Source organism: Dendrobates tinctorius, unplaced genomic scaffold, assembly GCF_039654945.1.
Source record: "Dendrobates tinctorius isolate UK_male_01 unplaced genomic scaffold, ASM3965494v1 ptg000086l, whole genome shotgun sequence".
NCBI lineage: Eukaryota > Metazoa > Chordata > Amphibia > Anura > Dendrobatidae > Dendrobates > Dendrobates tinctorius.
This window is the reverse complement of record NW_027361754.1, coordinates 2,723,036-2,744,465: the sequence shown is the minus strand read 5'-3', so window position 1 is coordinate 2,744,465 and position 21,430 is coordinate 2,723,036. Positions and strand designations below refer to the sequence as shown.

At 47.9% G+C, this 21,430-nt stretch overlaps 1 protein-coding gene across 2 annotated transcripts in view; it reads right to left on the bottom strand.

Annotated features, from left to right (window-relative positions):
* Window positions 1–21,430, bottom strand: part of ROBO3 (roundabout guidance receptor 3) — a 401,016-nt gene that overhangs the window by 41,781 nt on the left and 337,805 nt on the right. For both annotated transcript variants that reach the window (XM_073584881.1, XM_073584882.1), the window contains 5 exons: window positions 5,269–5,426; window positions 5,050–5,170; window positions 4,589–4,727; window positions 3,706–3,833; window positions 1,290–1,414 (listed from right to left, as the gene is read on the bottom strand). In XM_073584881.1, the coding sequence (XP_073440982.1) occupies window positions 1,290–1,414; window positions 3,706–3,833; window positions 4,589–4,727; window positions 5,050–5,170; window positions 5,269–5,426 (671 nt within the window). The remainder of the gene's footprint in view (window positions 1–1,289; window positions 1,415–3,705; window positions 3,834–4,588; window positions 4,728–5,049; window positions 5,171–5,268; window positions 5,427–21,430) is intronic.

Sequence of the window (21,430 nt, the reverse complement as noted above, 5' to 3'; positions counted from 1 at the left end):
TTTCTATCTATCTCTATATCTACCTATCTATCTATCTATATTTCTTTCTATATCTATCTTTATATCTATCTCTATCTATCTCTATCTATCTCTATCTATCTCTATCTATCTCTATCTATCTCTATCTATCTCTATCTATCTCTATCTATCTCTATGAATCTTTCTATCTATATCTATCCATTATCTACCTTCTATCCATTATCTACTATCTATCTCTATATCTATCTATTTCTACATCTATCTTTCTATCTATATCTATCTATCTCTATATCTATATATCTATATAGCATTATACCCTATGAGGGGGTGCATTATTCCCTATGAGGGGGGCAGTATTATACCCTATGAGGGGGGCAGTATTATACCCTATGAGGGGGGCAGTATTATACCCTATGAGGGGGTGCATTATAACCTATGAGGAGGCAGCATTATACCCTATGAGGGCAGCATTATTCCCTATGAGGGGGGCAGTATTATACCCTATGAGGGGGGCAGTATTATACCCTATGAGGGGGGCAGTATTATACCCTATGAGGGGGCAGTATTATACCCTATGAGGGGGTCAGTATTATACCCTATGAGGGGGTGCATTATTCCCTATGAGGGGGGCAGTATTATACCCTATGAGGGGGTGCATTATACCCTATGAGGGGGTGCATTATTCCCTATGAGGGGGGCAGTATTATACCCTATGAGGGGGGCAGTATTATACCCTATGAGGGGGGCAGTATTATATTCTATGAGATGGCTGCATTATATTCTATGAGATGGCTGCATTATACTATGTGAGGGGGCTGCTTTATATTCTATGAGGGGGCTACCCCAACTCCTGCTACATAATTAAGACATGTACAACCTTATATTATACCCGGATATTAGCGTGTTTTACCGCATAATTGGTGGTCTGGTATTTAACTCTATGCAGCTACATAGTGGGCCCCAAGAATGATTTTCTCTGGTGGGCCCAAGGTGTTCCAGTCCGACGCTGCATGGGATCCACACATATCCTATCCTAGTTTGTTAAGCCCTTTGCACTTTATATTCCTAGTTGATCCTAGGCAGCATTTAGGTCTCTTACAGGATTTATGCATTTCATGTATCCATAATTGGATTGATACATGATATACTGATTATTTATAATTTATATTTACATTCTCAATCATTTTGGTGAACTATCAGCCACATTGTATCAGAGTGGACTGGGATCATCTCCAGGTTCTTCCTCATGAGCCTGAATCCGTCACATTTCTGACGCTGACAGCAGAGATCAACGTTACTGCATTGCTTACCTGGCTACCTTCTTTCTGCCAAAACACAGCAGGCGGTGGGTTCCCTTTGGTCTCACACTGAAAGGTCACCATGCGCCCCTGGACAACGATCTGGTCTCGGGGTCGGGTCACCAGCTGAGGGGGAACTGGAATGAGAAAGATGTGAGAGAAGAACGAAGGTGTATCTCAGCCGGATATACAAAAGTGCAAGTAAATGTGTCAGACAGGCAAACTCAGCGTATCACACAGAGGACTAGATACACAGCTCAGCAGGCAGTATCACACAGGAGAGGATTAGATACACACTCAGCAGACAGTATCACACAGGACAGGATTAGATACACGGCTCAGCAGTCAGTATCATACAGGAGAGGATTATATACATGGCTCAACACACAGTATCACACAGGATAGGATTAGATACAAGGCTCAGCAGACAGTATCACACAGGATAGGATTAGATACACAGCTCAGCACACAGTATCACACAGGATAGGATTAGATACATGGCTCAGCACACAGTATCACACAGGATGGGATTAGATACACGGCTCAGCAGACTATCACACAGGATAGGATTAGATACACGGCTCAGCAGACAGTATCACACAGGATAGGATTAGATACACAGCTCAGCAGACAGTATCACACAGTATAGGATTAGATACACGGCTCAGAAGTCAGTATCACACAGGATAGGAATAGATACGCGGCTCAGCAGACAGTATCACAGGATAGGATTAGTTACACAGCTCAGCAGACAGTATCACACAGGATAGGATTAGATACACGGCTCAGCAGACAGTATAACACAGGATAGGATTAGATACACGGCTCAGCAGACAGTATCACACAGGATAGGATTAGATACACGCCTCAGCAGACAGTATCACACAGTATAGGATTAGTTACACAGCTCAGCAGAAAGTATCACACAGGATAGGATTAGATACACGGCTCAGCAAACAGTATCACACAGGATAGGATTAGATACACGGCTCAGGAGACAGTATCACACAGGATAGGATTAGATACACTGCTCAGCAGACAGTATCACACAGGATAGGATTAGATACACGGCTCAGCAGACAGTATCACACAGGATAGGATTAGATACACGGCTCAGCAAACAGTATCACACAGGATAGGATTAGATACACGGCTCAGGAGACAGTATCACACAGGATAGGTTAAGATACACGGCTCAGCAGACAGTATCACACAGGATAGGATTAGATACACAGTTCAGCAGTCAGTATCACACAGGATAGGATTAGATACATGGCTCAGCAGACAGTATCTCACAAGATAGGTTAAGATACACGGCTGAGCAGACAGTATCACACAATAGGATTAGATACACAGCTCAGACAGTATCACACAATACGATTAGACATAGCTGTACAGAATACAGTATCACATGTGATAAGATTAGATACGACTGTTTGGCATACAATATGACACATGACAGGCTTGGAGACGCAACTGAGCAGTTGTATGACACAAGGCAGGCTTAGATACAATTGCTGGGATGCACGCTAACCCTGGAGATTATTGTGCAGCTCTCGTTCATTTCTTTGCTGCAGATCTCACTCTAATGAACAGGAGAATTGATCTGCCGGGTATTGATTACCTGTTTTTGCGGCTCCATGATGTCGGGTGACGGCGCAGGGTGATGTGGACCCATCGTGACAAGTGATGTTCATCCCGGGAACCCAACACTAAACATCAGATATTTTATGGCCAATTCTCTGCTCTTGTCCAGTAATGGGGGATCCTTCATGATGCCTCTTATAATTACACTGTATCACATTATGCCCAAAGATACACAATGCAGTGTAAAGAATGGTGGCTAGTTATCACCTCCTATACAGCAGGATGTGAGCGTCGCCCGACGATGTATGGATGCAGCACGTGAAATATTAATCATTCCCAGCTTAATGCTCATGTTTGGTCATAAGCCCCAACAAGCACTGCTGCGTCTTTGGTTTATCGTTTCGCCACCGGTCAGGAGGGGTAGAGACGACCGCGGAGGGGGGCATCATCATTCATTCTCTGGTCGTGAAATTCCTCTTAGTGGAAACCCATTCCTGATAAACTTTCACTTTGCCTCAAAGGATCCACAGAACCGCAGGGCATAAGAAAAGCTAGAAAAACCTGACAAATGGAGACTGACACCTAGATGAGCCCACCCACATGAAATGAGATGAAATGGATACTCACAGAATGGGCCGACTGGAGCGAGGTGAACACACATGAAATAAAAGAAAGCATGAGATGAGTACACAGCGCGTGAAACACGGAGCTACACACTATACACTGGGACATGGCATGGCCAGCACATCAGGGGTTAATCTGATGGCGGTAATTACGGCCCAGGGTCTGGTAATGAGTTGTGTGGTTCAGTGCTGTAGATCCCAGGATGTGAAGCTCTTACCGTGGACACTCAGGGAGCCCGAGGCCTCAGATTTGCCGACGCTATTCTCTGTGATACAGGTATATGTTCCCTCGTCCTCTGCCGTCACCCGGGAGATCCGCAAAGTGCTGTCGCTGCGAATCTCGTACCTGCAAATCACGGTTATCAGTGGCAGCAATGCATCATGGCTCAGCATACATAATCATCATGGAAAACAGCACATATCGCCATCACCTCTACACACCATACACGTTTATCAGCTGCAACAATGGATCACGGCTCAGCATAAAGTAATACATTACTGGGAACACGTCACCCACGGGATGAATCTGAGCTGGGCTCCACCATTACAGCCTCTTATGTCTTTCTTCTAAATGCTCCCATGTTTCAGAAAAAAAAAATACATTTGGAAGATCCGGCCAGGAACCATAGAGAGACGAGACCGGTCCAGTGTCCACCCAGCGCCGCCCCCGGTGATTGACAGGTCTCTGGCTAAGTATACACATGGGAGAGACCTGTCAATCACCTGGAGCAAAGTGAGGAGAAGCCACCCGGGGCGGCGCAGGATTGTCTCTCCCTATGGTCCCTGGCCGACCTCTAACTCCACCAGCTCTGCGGCAATGTCTTTTGAAGTCTGTAACCCATTTCCCATCTCACCAATGACTTAAGCAGCTGCTTTGCCCCTCATGCTTTACACTGCAGCTCAGCCTCATTTGGGCACAGCTATAATCACTGACTGTAGCTCAGGTGCAAATGTCCTTGAAAACTCTGATAAAAAGACGATTAAACGTAGACTATGAGAAATGAGGCTCAGTGTTGAGGGGGGATTCTAAAATATTGCGGGCTGCAGATGGGAATAAAATATGTAGGTAATAAGTAGATGAATCAATGATGTTATGATCACCTTCCACGGGGTAGCTCTCCCTCTTCTTTCCGCCAGCGAGCGGTGGGCATCGGGTCTCCCTGAACCTCACACTGAAAGTCCACGACATCATCCGCTAAGACCACCTGGTTTATGGGTCTTCTCACAAACGTGGGACGCTCTGCGGGAAGGGTGTGGACAAGAAAACAAGTCATAGCCCCCCAAATGACGGAAACATAATATATAAATACATAGCTTATTCCCGCGTGTATTAGCAAAGCATAGGAATGACTGGACAGCGAGGGTTAATCAGAGGTGGCATTATTCCCATCGGAAGCAGCAGGAATGTGATTTTCTCTCTTGTGGTTTATAATCCTCAGGATAATTAGTCTCCGTTCTCCTCCCACAGAACAAATGTCTCTGGTTCCGCGCTATCTGCGGATGAATCACTTCCTGCCACCAGTGACATTTCTCGCTCCGCCATTCCACACACTGGAACGTACCAAAGACCACCAGCTGTGAAGGCTCGCTGTCTCGCTCGCCCACCATATTGGTCGCCACACACACGTACATCCCAGCGTCCGTCTTTCTGGTGTTGCTAATCATCAGTTTTCCTCCCCGGATCTGAAATATAAAAGATTAATGAGAAGCAGTAAAGAAACAAAATATCAAAACTCATCGCACATATACAGTCCAGGCATCGCAGCCCATCGTGATCTCACCGTGATCCGCTCATCCTTGTCACTGATGCGGACATTCTCCTTCTTCCAGGATATGGTGGGCTCCGGATGGCCCCTGGGTGGGATGCACTCCATTACTGCGGGTTCTCCTGCTGCCACCACCACATCACTGGGAGTCTGGCGAAAGTCATCCCTGAGGACTAGAGAAAGGAAACACGTGTTATAATAGAAAGAATCATCAGTGTTGTCACCCTCATCTATCAGAGTACCACCGATTACATTTACTAAGACAGGACCCCCATCTATCAGAGTACCAATCGACTACATATACTAAGACAGGACCCCCATCTATCAGAGTACCAACCAACTACATATACTAAGACAGGACCCCCATCTATAAGAGTACCATAGACTACATATACTAAGACAAGACCCCCATCTATCAGAGTACCAACCAACTACACATACTAAGACAGGACCCCATCTATCAGAATACCACCGACTACATATACTAAGACAGGACCCTGATGTAATGAATCATCCCCATCTATCAGAGTATCACCGATTAATAATATAATAATCATCTTTATTTATATAGCGCTAACACATTCTGCAGCTCTTTACAGTTTGCACACATTATCATCACTGTCCCTGATCGGGCTCACAATCTAAATTCCCTATCGGTATGTCTTTGGATTACATATACTAAGACAGGTCCCCATCTATCAGAGTACCCCCAACTACATATACACTAAGACAGGACCCCCAGAGTACCACCGACTACATATACCAAGATAGGACCCCCATTATTATTACACATTTTTATAGCGCCATTTATTCCATGGCGCTTTACATGGGAAAGGGGCAAATATAGACGAGTACAATTGTGACAACTTGCGAAACTCCTACAGTCAACCCACTGGGTCGTTGTGACGAACCTTGCCCGGGTGAGCTAACCTAATGAGGACCGCCTCCTATACAGGGAGCGTAAGGGGCAGGCCCAGGGGAGACTATCACCACAACGGCCAGTACCAAGGGACTGCCCGTTGGAGACACAAGAGGCAGAACAGGGTTAGGTGTCCTGGGGAGAGAGGACGAGACCGGAGAGAGGCGGGGTACAGGACCCAAAACGGAACAGACAGGAAGGACCAAAGCAGACCACTCAGAAGAGGTACGTACAGGGAGCTGGGGGCTGCCGAGGACTGGAGTAGATGGCACTAGAGCAAACACAAGAACAGAAGGAGTATGGTAATGCCAGGTACACACAGGGAGCAGGGAATAGGGAGGTACGGAGAGACAGGGACCATACAGGGGCCTAAATCACAGGGGTGCACAAGTGATAATCAGGCGCCTCTCCTACAGGAAGAAGCTGCCTGATATACCCGGTACGTACCGCAAAGCTTCCGGGTTAGGATCCTCCTGCGGCATAAGGGACCAGAGGCGCGCGCGACCGCGGCCTTAGCTGTGTAGTGCGCATGAGACGTGATCCTGGAGCCAGCAGCGAGACCGGAAGTGAGGACACCGAGCGACATGCTCCCGGTTCAGAGACATGCCGAGACGCTGAGGCAGGGTAAGTATGGCGGGGCGGTGTGACACTACTCCCTTCTTTATGCCCCCTATTTCTAAGGTCAGAAAGAAACCTCGCCAAAATACGGGGTGCTTGGATGTTCTCCCGAGGTTCCCAAGACCTCTCCTCAGGACCAAAGCCCTTCCAGTCAATGAGGAAGAGAGTTCTCCCTCTCACCTTCTTCATGTCAAGTATATCCCTTACCTCAAAGACATCACCCGTGCTAACAGGCTGAGGCGTATGACGAGGGGAAGCATAAAACCGGTTTAGCACCACGGGTTTAAGGAGGGACACATGGATGGTATTGGGAATAAGGAGCGAGGCAGGCAGCTTCAACTGCTAAGCAACATCATTAATACGTCCCAAGACCTTAAAAGGACCAATGTAGCGGGGACCCAGTTTGTAGGGGGTTATCTTAAGGCGAATGAATTTGGAGGAGAGCCACACCTTGTCACCAGGACGATATGAAGGAGAACCTAAGCGTCTTTTATCTGCATGCTTTTTCATCCTGTCACGCGCTTTTTCAAGTGCATCTTTGGTCTCCTGGAGAACTCCTCGGACAGAAAGTCGGCCGCAGGCATACCCGAGACAGAAGGCACCGGTAGTGGCACACTGGGATGTTGCCCGATGACAATGAAAAAAGGAGACATGGAGGACGATTCGCTGGTGTGGTTATTATACACAAACTCCGCTCAAGGAAGCAGACTGAACAAGTCGTTCTGATGAGCGTTAGAAAAGTGACGGAGATAAGCCAACCCAGCTTCACTCCGCCTAAGGGTAGAATATACCCGTTATCTCCTGCAGAGACCCAAGCCGTGTCGGATTATTTTCTGGAGAATCTAGCCAAAGGCTTTATTCAAAAGTCATCCTTGCCCGCAGGCGCAGATTTCTTCTTTGTTAAAAAGAAGCCTGGTTCTCTCCGTCCCTGTATTGGTTATAGGGGTCTAAATGGCATCATGGTCAAAAACAAGTACCCACTACCCCTCATCCCGGAGCTATTTGCTCGGCTAAGGGGAGCACGAATCTTCACCAAGTTGGATCTTCGTGGGGCCTACAACCTGATCCATATCCGTCCCGGAGATGAGTGGAAGACCGCTTTTAACACACGGGACGGACAGTACAAGTATTTAGTCATGCCCTTCGGTCTTTGCAATGCTCAAGCAGTATTTCAAGAGTTTGTAAACAATGTTTTCCGGCACCTCCTTTACTCCTGCATGGTGGTGTACTTGGATAATATCCATGTGTTTTCTCCAGACCTGTCTTCCCATAGAAGGAACGTCCGTCAAGTACTACTACACTTGAGGGAGAATCAAATTTACGCCAAATTCGAGAAATGTTCTTTTGAACAGTCGTTCCTACCGTTCTTGGGGTATATTAGTTCTTACGTATGGACCCGTAAGGTGTCTGCGATTCTCAACTGGCCCCGACCCCATGGGGTTAAGGCGATCCAACGATTCCTTGGCTTCATGAATTACTACTGGCAGTTCATTCTACGTTTCTCCTCGTTATCCAATTCTATCTCGTCTCTTATCCGCAAAAGAGCTAATCCTAACGTCTGGTCTCCTGAAGCTAAGAATACCTTTTTGTCCTTAAAGCAAGCTTTCGCTACAGCTCCCGTGCTTCATCGTCCTGAGGTTAGCCGACCATTCATCCTTGAGGTGGACGCTTCTTCCACAGGAGCCGGTGCAGTGCTCTCCCAGATATCTTCCTCCGGATGGCTAGTCACCTGCGGTTTCTCTTCTAAAGCATTCCCCACATCAGAACGTAACTATTCCATTGGTGATAAAGAGCTATTAGCCATCAAGTTGGCATTGGAGGAATGGCGATACTTATTTGAAGATGCTGCGCATCCTTTCAAAATCTTCACTGTCCATAAGAATCTGGCGTCTATTCAGTCGGCGCAAAGGCTTAATCCCCGGTAGGCCAGGTGGTCATTGTTCTTCTCCCATTTTGATTTTGAACTCCATTTCCGACCCAGCGAAAAGAACATCAAAGCAGATGCTTTGTCTAGGTCCTTCCCGTCGGTCGATGCAGAGGAGGAGCCTTCGCACATCATCAACCCTTCCAGGGTTATTACTGTGGCTCCTGTCAACTTGACTTCTCTACCACCAGGTAGGATATTCATTGTGGAAAGTAACAGAAAACGAATGTTACACTGGGGACATTCGTCTAAACTCGCCAGTCATGTTGGAGTCAAGAAGACCCTCACCCTGATATCTCGCTACTATTGGTGGCCATCTCTTCGTCAAGATGTCAAAAACTTTGTGGCGTCCTGCGCCAAGAACAAGATTCCTAGGCGACCACCTTCTGGGCTCCTGCATCCTCTTACGGTACTTTCGGTTCCATGGCAGCACATAGCAATTATGCTATGCAGTTATCCTCATGGTTGTGGATCGATTCTCAAAAATGGCTCATTTTGTCCCTCATCCAGGTTTGCCCTCTGCACCCGAGTTGGCAAAAGTTTTCATCCATCATATTTTCAGAATTCATGGCTTCCCTCTACACATCGTGTCTGACAGAGGAGTTCAGTTCACCTCCCTGTTCTGGAGAGCGCTTTGTAAGCTTATGAACGTGACTCTAGACTTTTCTTCTGCCTATCATCCCCAGTCAAACGGTCAGGTAGAACGAATCAGATCCTAATGGCCTCACTCTGGGAGGCTTCATTGTGGGGCCATTCCCTGTCACTTATACGCTGACCCTTGGCCGAGTGTGTTTGACCATGTTGTGCCTCGGCCAGTGCTTTGTGCCTGTGCTACGTTTCGTCTGTCTGGTTCTGATTTGGCTGTATCCCTGTTACAAGTTTTTCCTGCCCCTTTTGTACTGTGCTGCCCTTTCTGTGTATGACCCCTTGGCTACGTCCTGACTACCCTCTGTCTGCTTCTCTTGTACTGCGCTGACCTCTCTGTGTATGACCCCTTGGCTACATCCTGACCATCCATTCTGTCTAATTCTTTGGTACTGTCGTGCTATCTCGTACTTTGACCCCGGCCTGATCTGGTTTATGTCCCTGTCTATGCCCCTTGGTAACTTTGTCCCGTAGTTACCCTTCTAGGAGGAGTTTTCCTTCAGCTCCTAGCTCTCCGGAGCTTAGGTCATGCCCCAGCAGTCACAAGCTTCAGGTCCTGTTTGTCTGAAGCACGCATCTTCACCGCTGCTGCCCCGCTCCACAGATATCTTTGGGCACAGTTTGTTTTACTCAGGACACACACAGTGGCTCAGTGAGAAAGTGCAGTGCGGTGTTCCTGACAGAACCCACCAGATGGACGGGCAGCAGGCACTTTTTCTGGCAGAGCTGTCCCCAACGGAGTATATCACCAGTCGAGGGTTGGCTCATGTGCCCATAGCAAAGGGAGCCCAAGAAGAAACGTATAAGACAAAGATGACAGGACGTAGAGGGCTATCTTCTCCCGATGCAAGGCTCCGTCCTGTAGCTCCACTTCTTCGTTGACCTGGGTAACGGTCTCCTGCAAGGGCTTACCGTCAACCTAAACTATCTGTTGAGGACTCTCCAGGGAACTGACAGGAATCCGGTGTTTTTTAACTGCATCGAGCCGAAAATAATTCCCTGCCGCACCTGAATCCATGTAGGCCACCTTCGAGTAACGTCTAGAACCCAGGTACGACAAAACAGACAGGGTCAGGTGTTATGAATGGGTCACCGAGGAGGAACAACAAAAAGCTAAGTCCCAGAAAACCAGAGAGGTTGGTAACTATGCAGATTGCAGATCTCTGATCTTAACCACACAACTAACAGTAGCAGTGGAGCGTTCCTACGATGTTCCTAGACGCCTCGTCACTGCCGGAGGACTACATAACCCTAAAGCAAGAAAAGGGAAAACTAACTGCCCCAGAGCAGACCCCAAAGGAATAGACAGCCCCCACACATGTATTGACGGTGAAGCAAGATGAAAACACAAACACAGGCAGGAAAATAGGCTGAGCAAACGATGGGGCCCGACTAACTAGAAAGGACAGGAAAGGAAAGCCACTGTCTGCAATCTGCCAAAAAACCCTACCAAAATAATGTCCAACACGTCTGATAGAAAAATTAACCCTGATGTCACTAGACTTCTCCCACTATATCAGCACTCTGAAATATTCTGAAACAGAGCAAAAAGAGGCCAATCTAATAAGGGACAAAAAGGCAAATTGGCAAATACAGATAAATAGGAATGGAAGTTCAGCATAGCCCCAGCAGGGGCAAGCTGACCACACAAGAAACTGAATTGACCAACAAGCGCAAGTGTGAACATTAGCAAAAAACAAACTTAACTTGAGAAGACTGGAAGAGAGCTGAAGTCCAAGACCTGAGAAGCAGAGTGAATCACCAGCACCAGGATAGGGCGTCAGCTGTCTTATATCCAGTCTGATACTCCAGAGATCCAATCGTTATCCTCCTCATCAGGTGGCAGATCACTACCACTTAAACCAACCTCACTACCTCCTGTCACCACCAGAGGGAGAACGGAAGGAGAACTCTCAACTGGTGGAGCAGAAAATGAGCTCATAACAGTCAGGGGTAGAGAGGAATCACATACACCTAGGGAGGCCTCTCTTACCTGTCCTAGGCGGAGGAGTTTCCCGGCCTCTCTGGACAGGAGCGAAGAAGATGGGAAGCACTTCCACAATAAAAGCAAAGTCCTTGGGCAAGCCTCTTCTTATGGCGCTGTTTCGCCATCTTGAGCCGATCCACCAGCATTGGCTCAGGTGCTGAAGCCAAAGATGACGTCACTGGTCGCGGGCTGGATGGCCTGCGAGTGGACGGGGATGAGCGAGGAAGTCTTCTCTCCCGAGCAACCTCACGAGAGCGCTCCTGGAAGCGCAGATCGATTAGTGTAGCAAGGGAGATTAAATCCTCTAATGAAGTTGGTGTATCACATCCTGCTAACTTATCTTTAATTCGACCCGACAGACCTCGCCAGAAAGACGCTACCAGAGCTTCTTTGTTCCAGCCCAACTCAGACGACAAAGTGCTAAAACGAATGGCGTATTGGCCAATGGAAAGAGAATCCTGGTGAAAATTAAAGAGAAACTCAGTGGTGGAAGCCACAAGACCGGGCTCATCGAACACCCTACGAAAGGTTTCCAAAAAAGTTGACAGCTGGGAAACGAGAGGATCATCACTCTCCCAGAGGGGATTAACCCACACTAAGGCCTCTCCCTCTAAATGAGAGACCACAAAGGCCACCTTAGCCTGATCAGTGGGATATTGCTGCGGCAGCAGCTTAAAGTGTAGCCGGCACGGATTCAAAAAACTACAACGCAGCTTGGGTCACCACTATATCGAGGCAGCTTGCCAAAGTGGGGAGGCGGGTGTAAGGTCTGAGCTTGGACAAGGGCTCGGGACTGAAGGGACAGGAGTCTGTCATCTACGGTTCCCCATATAGCTGAGTATGTGGGCCTGGGTGTCACGTTGCTGAGTGAGCTCCTGTTGGAGAATGGCCAGCTGGGAGGCGTTCCCGGGTTCAGAGGTCTGTAAAGCTGACAGCCGAGACTCCATGGCCTTCATGAAGGACATTATCCTCGTCTGATTTTCCCGCAGGAACACTAATTCCTTTTGAGAAGCCGAGGCACCAGCAGGGTCCATTGCCTGATTATGCCGTGACAATTTGCGAAACTCCAAGCGTGAACCCACTGGGTCTTGGTGACGAACCTCCCCCAGGTGAGCTAACCTAGTGAGGACTGCCCCCTATACAGGGAGCGTCAGGGGCAGGCCCAGGGGAGACTATCACAGCCCGTAGGAGACACAAGAGGCAGAACAGGGTTAGGTGTCCTGGGGACAGAGGACGAGACCGGAGAGAGGTGGGGTACAGGATTCAAAACGGAACGGGCAGAAAGGACCAAGCAGACTACTCGGAAGAGGTATGGGGAGGGAGCCGGAGGCTGGCGAGGAATGGAGTAGACGGGCACTAGAGGGAACACAAAAACGGAAGGAGTTAGATAAAAAAGGAGTATGGTAACGCCGGGTACACACAGGGAGCAGGGAACCGGGACGTACGGGGAGACAGGGACCATACAGGGGCCTAAATTGTCATAAGAGGTGGGTCTTCAGGTTCTGTTTGAAGAATACCACCGATTATATATACTAAGACAGCATCCTCATGTAATGCATCAACCCCCATCTATCAAGAGTACCACCGAGTACAAATACTAATACAGGACGACCAACTACCACAGTACCACCGATTATATATACTAAGTCAGCATCCCAATGTAATGCACCACCCCCATATATCAGAGTACCACCATTTACATCACTCCCATCTATTAGATTATCTATCAATTACATATACTAATACAGGACCTCATCTATCAGAGTACCATCACTTACATACAGTCAGAGCCGAAAGTGTTGACACCCTTGATATTGTTCCATAAAATGAAGTATTGTTCCCAAAAAATTATTGCAATTGCCCATGTTTGTTATATACATGTTTATTTCCTTTGTCTGTACAGCACAAAAAAAAAAAAAAAAAAGAAGAGGCAAGCTGGACATAATTTCACACAAACTCCCAAAAATGGTCCAGACACAATTGTTGGCAACCTCAACTTAATATTTAGTTGCACCCTTTGGAGTAAATAACTGCAATCAATCTCTTCGTATAACCATCTACAAGCTTCTTACAACCAGGGCTGTGGAGTCGGAGTCGGAGTCGTGGAGTCGGAGTCGGTGCTCATTTTGGTGGAGTTGGAGTCGGTATAAAATGGACCGACTCCGACTCCTAAAATATATAATAAATTGGGTACAGTAATTCAATGCAGGATGTGCTGAATATTTTTTTATAGGAGTTTGGGAAAGTTATGAAATGTCCTATAAATGACTGTTCTATTCCTGATCTAAGGCTACATTCACACACAGCGTTTTTCCTGTGTTTTTTGAGGATACGTTTTTCAGCTGCAAAAGCTGATCATCTTTTTAAAAAACTGCATCACCTGAAAGGTTTTTGAGCTCATAGATAATGTTTTCAATAGCAAAAGCAGATTAGAAATCTGCTCTATCTATCCATTTATCCATATCTGTCTATCCATATCGTATCTGTACCAAAAAGAATGAAAACCGGGTAGTACACCAATATATATTCTGTTCTATCTAAATATCTTGATTATTGGATCATAAAAATGATTAAATGTCTGAGGTTCACATAGTACTACAATAAATTTTTCACTTAAATATAAGCAATATGTGTGGGAGTCGGAGTCGGAGTCGTGGAGTCGGAGTTGGAGTCGGTGTAAGGGAAATTGAGGAGTCGGAGTCAGAGTCGCAGGTTTGGCTTACCGACTCCACAGCCCTGCTTACAACTCTCAGCCGGGATCTTGGACTCTTCTTACAATCTGCTCCCGGTCTTATATTTTGTCTTCTCCCAACAGCAATTGTAAGAACTCTCCACAGGTGATCAATGGGATTTAGATCTGGACTCATTGTTGCCACTTCAGAACTCTCTCTAGTGCTTTGTTTTCATCAAGTTCTGTGTGCTTCTTGAAGTATGTTTGGGGTCATTGTCCTGCTGGTAGATCCATGACCTAGGATGCAAACCCAACTTTCTGAGATTGGGTGCTACATTGCTACCCAAAATCCTTTGGTAATCTTCAGATTTTGGAAAAATCTGTCCACAAGACGCTTTCCCAGAAGGATTTTGGCTTACTCATGTAGATTTTTGTAGTTTAGCTTTTTTTTTTATGTGGCACGCACAGACACACAAAGCAAAGATTGAGTCAACTGTTCCCTTTTTTATCTGGTTTCAGGTGTGATTTTCACATTGCCCACATCTGTTACTTGCCACAGGTGAATGTGAATGAGCATCACGTGCTTGAAACAAATTATGTCCAATTTGTCTTTTTTTCCTCTAATTTTTGTGTTGGTCCAATACACACAAAGGAAATAAACATTTGTATAACAAAACATGTGGAATTGCAATCATTTTCTGGAAGAAATACTTCATTTTCTGGAACAATTGCAAGGGTGCTAACACTTTTGGTGCTGACTGTATACTAACACCGCACCCCGATGTAATGCCATCACACACAGCAGCCCTCTTTGGCTTCACTACCACTGCAGTGAAGTTACTCCCACCCCTCAGAGTACCACCCCTGGCACAGACAATGTGACCCTTCCTATCTCCCGCACACAGGCCCATCCATCACGGCCGCTGATAACTGATGATTTATTCCGGACTTGTGTTTGTTGAGGATTCTCCACAGTTTAGGAGAAGATTCATGACTTTCATTTAGGTGCTGACACTTTAGAAAAATCTTATTAATCAAGCAGCGTTTTCTGGACAGATGTTAATTATTTAGCCGTACCCTCCTCACATCACTGTGGCCTGATATAAGGGAAGTGGGGGAGGGTCCGACTACAGACGTCACCCAGATGTCGTCCTCTCGGCGGCCCCATAATCCCCAGAATTATGACTTTTCTTCATACAATTATTTTATTTGACATTTTATAGGTTTCCTGTGGGTGACAGATGCCTGGTAACAACTCCCAATGGTCGCCATTCTAGTGCTTTCAAGTTGTCACCCAGCTTTCCACACACCCTGATCGCCATTATCCTCTACCCTCAGAGGAGGGGGGTACACAGGGCCTTCTGCCACATAGGGAGACAGCCGAAATGTCATGTGACGATTGGTATTAACCCATCACAACTTGGATGTAAGCACTGGGACAACCATTTGTCGAGTCTGCTCTCCCATATGACACTGGGTGGGAGAGGGTGAAGTCTGACGGACAGCAGTCCCATGTAAATCCTCACATGTTGCTTTGTGTTGCAGTTAACAGATGCATTTTCATTAATTTTCATTGTCATGAGAGGCGTCTGACCTCCGCCCCGTGCAGGGGACATCTGCCACACTGGGGGTCACATCCACCTCATGGCCAGGAATAGACCGGTCACCGCACATCTGTCCACAATCATCTGATGGACAAATTATCCACATCACTTAGCTAATGAGTCGTCTGCAGCAGTCAGCACTGAACTGTATTACCTCTGTGAGGCCTGATGGCCCGACGATGACATGTGGGTGCTGACATTACTGCTTCACAGGAAGGGGGAGCTCTGCTGCAAGACTCTACTGCAAACAGGATCCCGACCTGTACTGGGGACCCCCTGACAGTAAAGAGCCCCTCACAGCTACCTGTACCCAACTGGGGTGATGTACCTCCATCTAGAGTCTGGAGTTACTCCACCTGCTCTCCACGGGTAAGAGAACCTGGTATGGTTGTATAACAAGCATGTCGCCTGCTGCCTTCAGATCTTTGAATGGCAAAATCTGCCAAACGATAAAGAAGGTTCTGCTCCCCCAGCACCACACAGCAGGGCAGGACCACCATTCAGAAGCATAAAGGCAACGCTGACAACCCCTGTAGAAGCTGTGTTAGGGGGCGTAATAGTTGTCACCCAGCTATTTCATAAACAGATAAACTAAGAAACGGCAGATTAACATTTTTTTTTAAAATTGGAATCCACGGGGTGCAGCTTCTGGGGCCCACAAGTTGACAAAACTGGGAGCCTTATTTCAGGGGCCTAGTGACAGTCTCCTATCACAGGGAGATTGTCCTCAGTTCTTTCCTCCCACAGTGCAAGATAAATCTCGGTGTCCAACTCCAATGTAGCAGATTTCCCACTGGTATCCTCCAGTGTAGCAGATTATCATTCGGTGTCCCTCTCTAGTGTATGAGATTACCTTTCAGTGTCCCCCTCTAGTGTATGAGATTACCTTTCGGTGTCCTCCTCTAGTGAAGCAGATTACATTTCAGTGTCCCCCTCTAGTGAAACAGATTACCTTTCAGTGTCCCCCTCTAGCATAGCAGATTATCTTTCAGTGTCCCCCCTCTAATGTAGGAGATTACCTTTCTGTGTCCCTTTCGGTGTCCCCCTCTAGTGAAGCAGATTACCTTTCCGTGTCCCCCCTCTAGTGAAGCAGATTACATTTCAGTGTCCTCCTCTAGTGAAGCAGATTACCATTCAGTGTCCCCCTCTAGTGACACAGATTACCTTTCAGTGTCCCCCCTCTAGTGAAGCAGATTACCTTTCGGTGTCCCCCTCTAGTGACGCAGATTACCTTTCAGTGTCCCCCTCTAGTGAAACAGATTACATTTCAGTGTCCCCCTCTAGTGACACAGATTACCTTTCAGTGTCCCCCTCTAGCATAGCAGATTATCTTTCTGTGTCCCCCCTCTAATGTAGGAGATTACCTTTCTGTGTCCCTTTCGGTGTCCCCCTCTAGTGAAGTAGATCACCTTTTGGTGTCCCCCTCCTGTGTAGCAGATTTCTCACCAGTGTCCTCTCCAGTGTAGTAGATTTTAAAAGTCCACTAATATTGCAGATTTCTTGTCGGTGACCCCTCTTTATCCCCCATTACTAAAGGTTCTCATGCTATAATAATAAATAGAATTATTTAGGCCACTGCCGTCACCATGTAGCAGATACGGCTTTGTGCCTACAATATAATTGTTCATTAAAACAAATGACGCCTGCTCCATCCGCAGACGCCACGCTGTCAAAGAGCAGGACCTCGAAAAAGTGATTAATAAGATTGTCGCCTTCCCGGCAAATTCCGTGCAAGTGAAGTTTCATCGGCGTGACAGAGAAACATGAGTTTAATTCTGTGCATTAAGTGCTGAGGATCCGGATGAAGGACGCATCGAGGAGTCCAATTAGGTTAATTGAAAGGTTTGTACTGGAATCTGCAGCGACTCCGCACAGCCACCGCTACCACAGATTCTGCGGAATAAGAGCTACTCCAACTGCAGAGAAGCTGCTACTAAAACTGTACTGTCTTTAAATGGAGCCCATCGATGTTCATGTTACATAACACAGACCTGGATAACATAAGCAAACATATTAAATGGCCACCAAAGGTGCCTGCTGGGGGCAGGGAGAAGATTTTTACATCTCCACCTTTCCCCTATGTCCGCCCAACCAATCAGGCAAGGACGTTTGGACACAGAACACTTGATAGCATCTCTGGCTCTCGGAGCGCTCCTGACTACCTACCTACCTGTCACTGATTGTTGGGGGGGTTCTCCCGACTACCTACCTGGCACCAATTGTCGGGGTGCCCTTCTCCTGACTACCTACCTGGCACTGATAGTCAGGGTACTCATCTCCCAACTGTTAGGCATCGGGGTCCTGCAGCTGCACAGCGGGAATCCAGAGCCTTGCATCCAGCAGTCTCCCATTCTCCACCAACCGCTCAGGAGCCTGCACAGCAATCTCGGCGTCCCAGACGCTCTGCTCAGACCAGCTCTGTAGGATTAGTTGTTGCTGCCACCTCTGGGTCAGCAATACCAGCGCAGGCTGTCATGCAGCAAGTCACCCCAGAGGCTAAGTCCTCTTGTCGCGCTACTGGGCATGCTCACGAGACAATCTCCCATTGGAGATCGGGAGTGAATTGCTCAGGTCCTTCTCCTGATCTGATTGGTCCATCTCAGAGATCTGGAAGGTCCCGGAAGCGCACGGCTATAAAAGGCCCGCATGGCTACTCAGCCATGCGCTAGTATAGACTCTAATTGCTACTGTGTGAATGGTGATAGATGTATGGACTGAAAATGACTCATTAAGATTCCCCTCCCTCTGATATTACGAGTGCGTTTAGGGATCTAGTTATTGAGTCAGCGCCAGACAGTGGCAATTTACTGGCCACACGGCACATTCTCCACAGTGCTAGCGTCCGACAGTGCGCCCCTCTTGGGCAAGGTTGCATTGCGGCTGGGTCAGTCGCCGCACTGCTGTAGCAGCACTAGTTGGCGTTCGCGGTAGCGATGCCGCACGCACGGTAGGTCTAGACGGACGTCGTCCTGAGTATTGGGCTTAGTCCTGTGACCACACACCGTGCGTGCACTTGGCTGAGTCCTGTGAGGTCAACAGGCTCGGCATTTATGCTCAAGCCTTAGGCAACTCTGTGAATCAACAGAGTACGCCCAGCGCACATCGGGTGACGTCTAACCTGCGTGTGCTATACCGCCATATAGCGTGTCTGCCATTGTCTAGCAGCGGTTTTAACACCTACTGCACGGTGGACCCCGGACGGCGAACGCACTTTCTATTATTTAATATTTAGTGCGTTCCGCTGTCCCTAACATTATACTAGCGCCAGGGTCTGGCTAGCAATGGCGGACCTGCAGCAGCTTTGGCAGTACATTCGGCAGCTGGAGAGCAGGTTGGCGGCTGTTGAGAGCTCCACCTCAGCTGTGAATGCTACAGTGGCCACTGCCCAGGCAGTCGCAGAGACTGTCTCGTGTGTGCCCACACCCACGCCAGTGCCGACAATGTCCCACCTCCCGTTGCCCGATAAATTTTCTGGTGACAGCGCCGCCTGCAGGGGTTTCGTGAGCCAGTGCTCTATCCAGCTTAAGTTACTGGCCGCGCGATTCTCTACAGAGCGGGCTAAGGTGGGGTTTATAGTCTCCCTCTTGTCGGGCAGGGCGTTAGAATGGGCCACGCCGCTGTGGGAGCGTGGTGACCCCGTGGTTCTGAGCGCTGCTCAGTTCCTAACCTCTCTAAAACAGGTCTTTTTGGGACCACAGGTCAATTATGAGTTTGGAAGAAGCCTTACTCAATGATCAGATTAAATAGATACAACCTTTATTGAAAATAAGCTAAAAACAGGACACCACACAGAAAAACAACAACTAACCGTGTAACCTAAATTGGCCCTGCACTGGGGCTCTGATAACAACTACCTACGAGCGGAGGTTGGTACCCTAAACACAATCGAGATTGGCACCCCCTCTCCACGATGGCTGACCCTAATACTCCTAGATATCACTGGACTGGTGCAGCATACAGTCACTCATTTACTCAGGAAAGGAGAGTAAAGGTAGGTAGGTTCTTAGGCAACAGTAGAAAAGGTGCAAGACAAGTGCTGTAAACACGAGACATAAAGTGACATGTGAAAACAAATGAATACCTGACTGAACTGTCCCTGTGACCTGATACCTTCCAGTCAGCGGAGGTTGGCACCCTACTGGTCAGCGGAATGGCGCCCCCGCTCCATGACGGCTATCCCTTCAGTCCCTGGTGTGACTAATCTTATTTCAATTAAGGATAGCAGAATAATAAATTAGCAGAAGGTACATTTTAACCCAGTGGTCAATTTGTGACCCATATAAAATGTTGTTAAACCATATTGATAACAGAAAAGGGTACTCAAGGTTAGTAGTTGATGAAGAAAACCTCAACGCGTTTCTCCTATTCGGATCATCAGGAGGTAGATAGTCAAATGCTGGGACCATGGGTCACTCATGACACCTCTCTCCAGTTATTAGTTTTAACACAGGGCTCCCTCTCGGTCAGCTACTACGCCGTTCGTTTTCGGACACTGGCTTCTGAGTTGGAGTGGCCTGATAAGGCGCTCGTCCCTGTGTTCTGGAGGGGTTTGGCGGAGCATGTCAAAGATGCTCTAGCTACCAGGGAAGTTCCCGTAACTCTAGAGGAGTTGATTACTATCTCCACCCACATTGATCTCCGTTATATTGAGCGCGGGTTGGAGTGAGCTCAATCCAGACAGAAGGTTAAGTTGGCACCTGCCTTCTCTGTACCTCTTGAACCCACGGAGGTGTCATGCACCGGCTCTAAGCCGCGTCCGGTGCGAAGCTCCGCACGCTGTTATCAGTGCCGGCAGTTTGGTCACTCGGCTAACACGTGTCCACACCGGTCGAAAAAACGATCATGCCCCGTGGTCATAGGATGGGGTCTATCTGATATGAAACCCTTTTCTCCCAAACCGGTATTCCAAGGGACGTTAGATAGCGGTGCTTCCACCTGGGAGGTAGAGGTCACGGTGGACTCCGGGGCAGAAGGAAATTTCATGTCTTCATCCTTCGCTCAAAAGCACGCTATCTCGCAGGTGCTACTACCCCATCCCTTGACTATCAGGGTGGTTAATGGTGCGCCTTTACCAACTCAGGTTACCCACCAGACAGCACCTCTTGGTCTCTCTATCTCATCATCTCACCACGAGACCTTGTCCCTGTTCATTTTGCCAGATGGCATCGACCAGGTGCTTCTCCGAGTTCCCTGGCTCCGTTACCATTCCCCTCATATTGATTGGTCTTCGGAGAAAATACTGGGTTGGAGCAAGGACTGTGAGGGGAGGTGTATGAGGGGCAGTGTCCAAGTAGCCTCCACAGAAGTGCCCGCGGACCTTTCCGTGCTTCCTACACACTACCGGTTGTACGCGGACGTTTTCTCTAAAAAGTCTGCGGAGACGCTTCCGCCGCACCGTCCATACGATTGCCCGATAGACCTATTGCCAGGCGCGGAACCTCCTAGAGGCCGCGTGTATCCTCTCTCACCGAGATGGCGACTATGTCACAATATATCCGTGAGAACCTGGCAAGAGGTTTTATCAGAAAATCGGTGTTGCCGGCTGGTGCAGGGTTCTTCGTGCAGAAGAAGAGTGGAGAGTTGCGCCCCTGCATTGACTACAGAGGTCTCAAATGCCATTACTGTAAAAAACATATACCCTCTTCCTTTGATCCCTGAGTTTGACAGGTTGCGAGGGATCTTTACGAAATTGGCTCTACGGGGGACATACAACCTGATCTGCATACGTGAAGGAGACGAGTGGAAGACAGCCTTTAATACCAGGGATGGCCACTACGAGTATTTGGTCATGACCTTCGGCCTCTGTAAT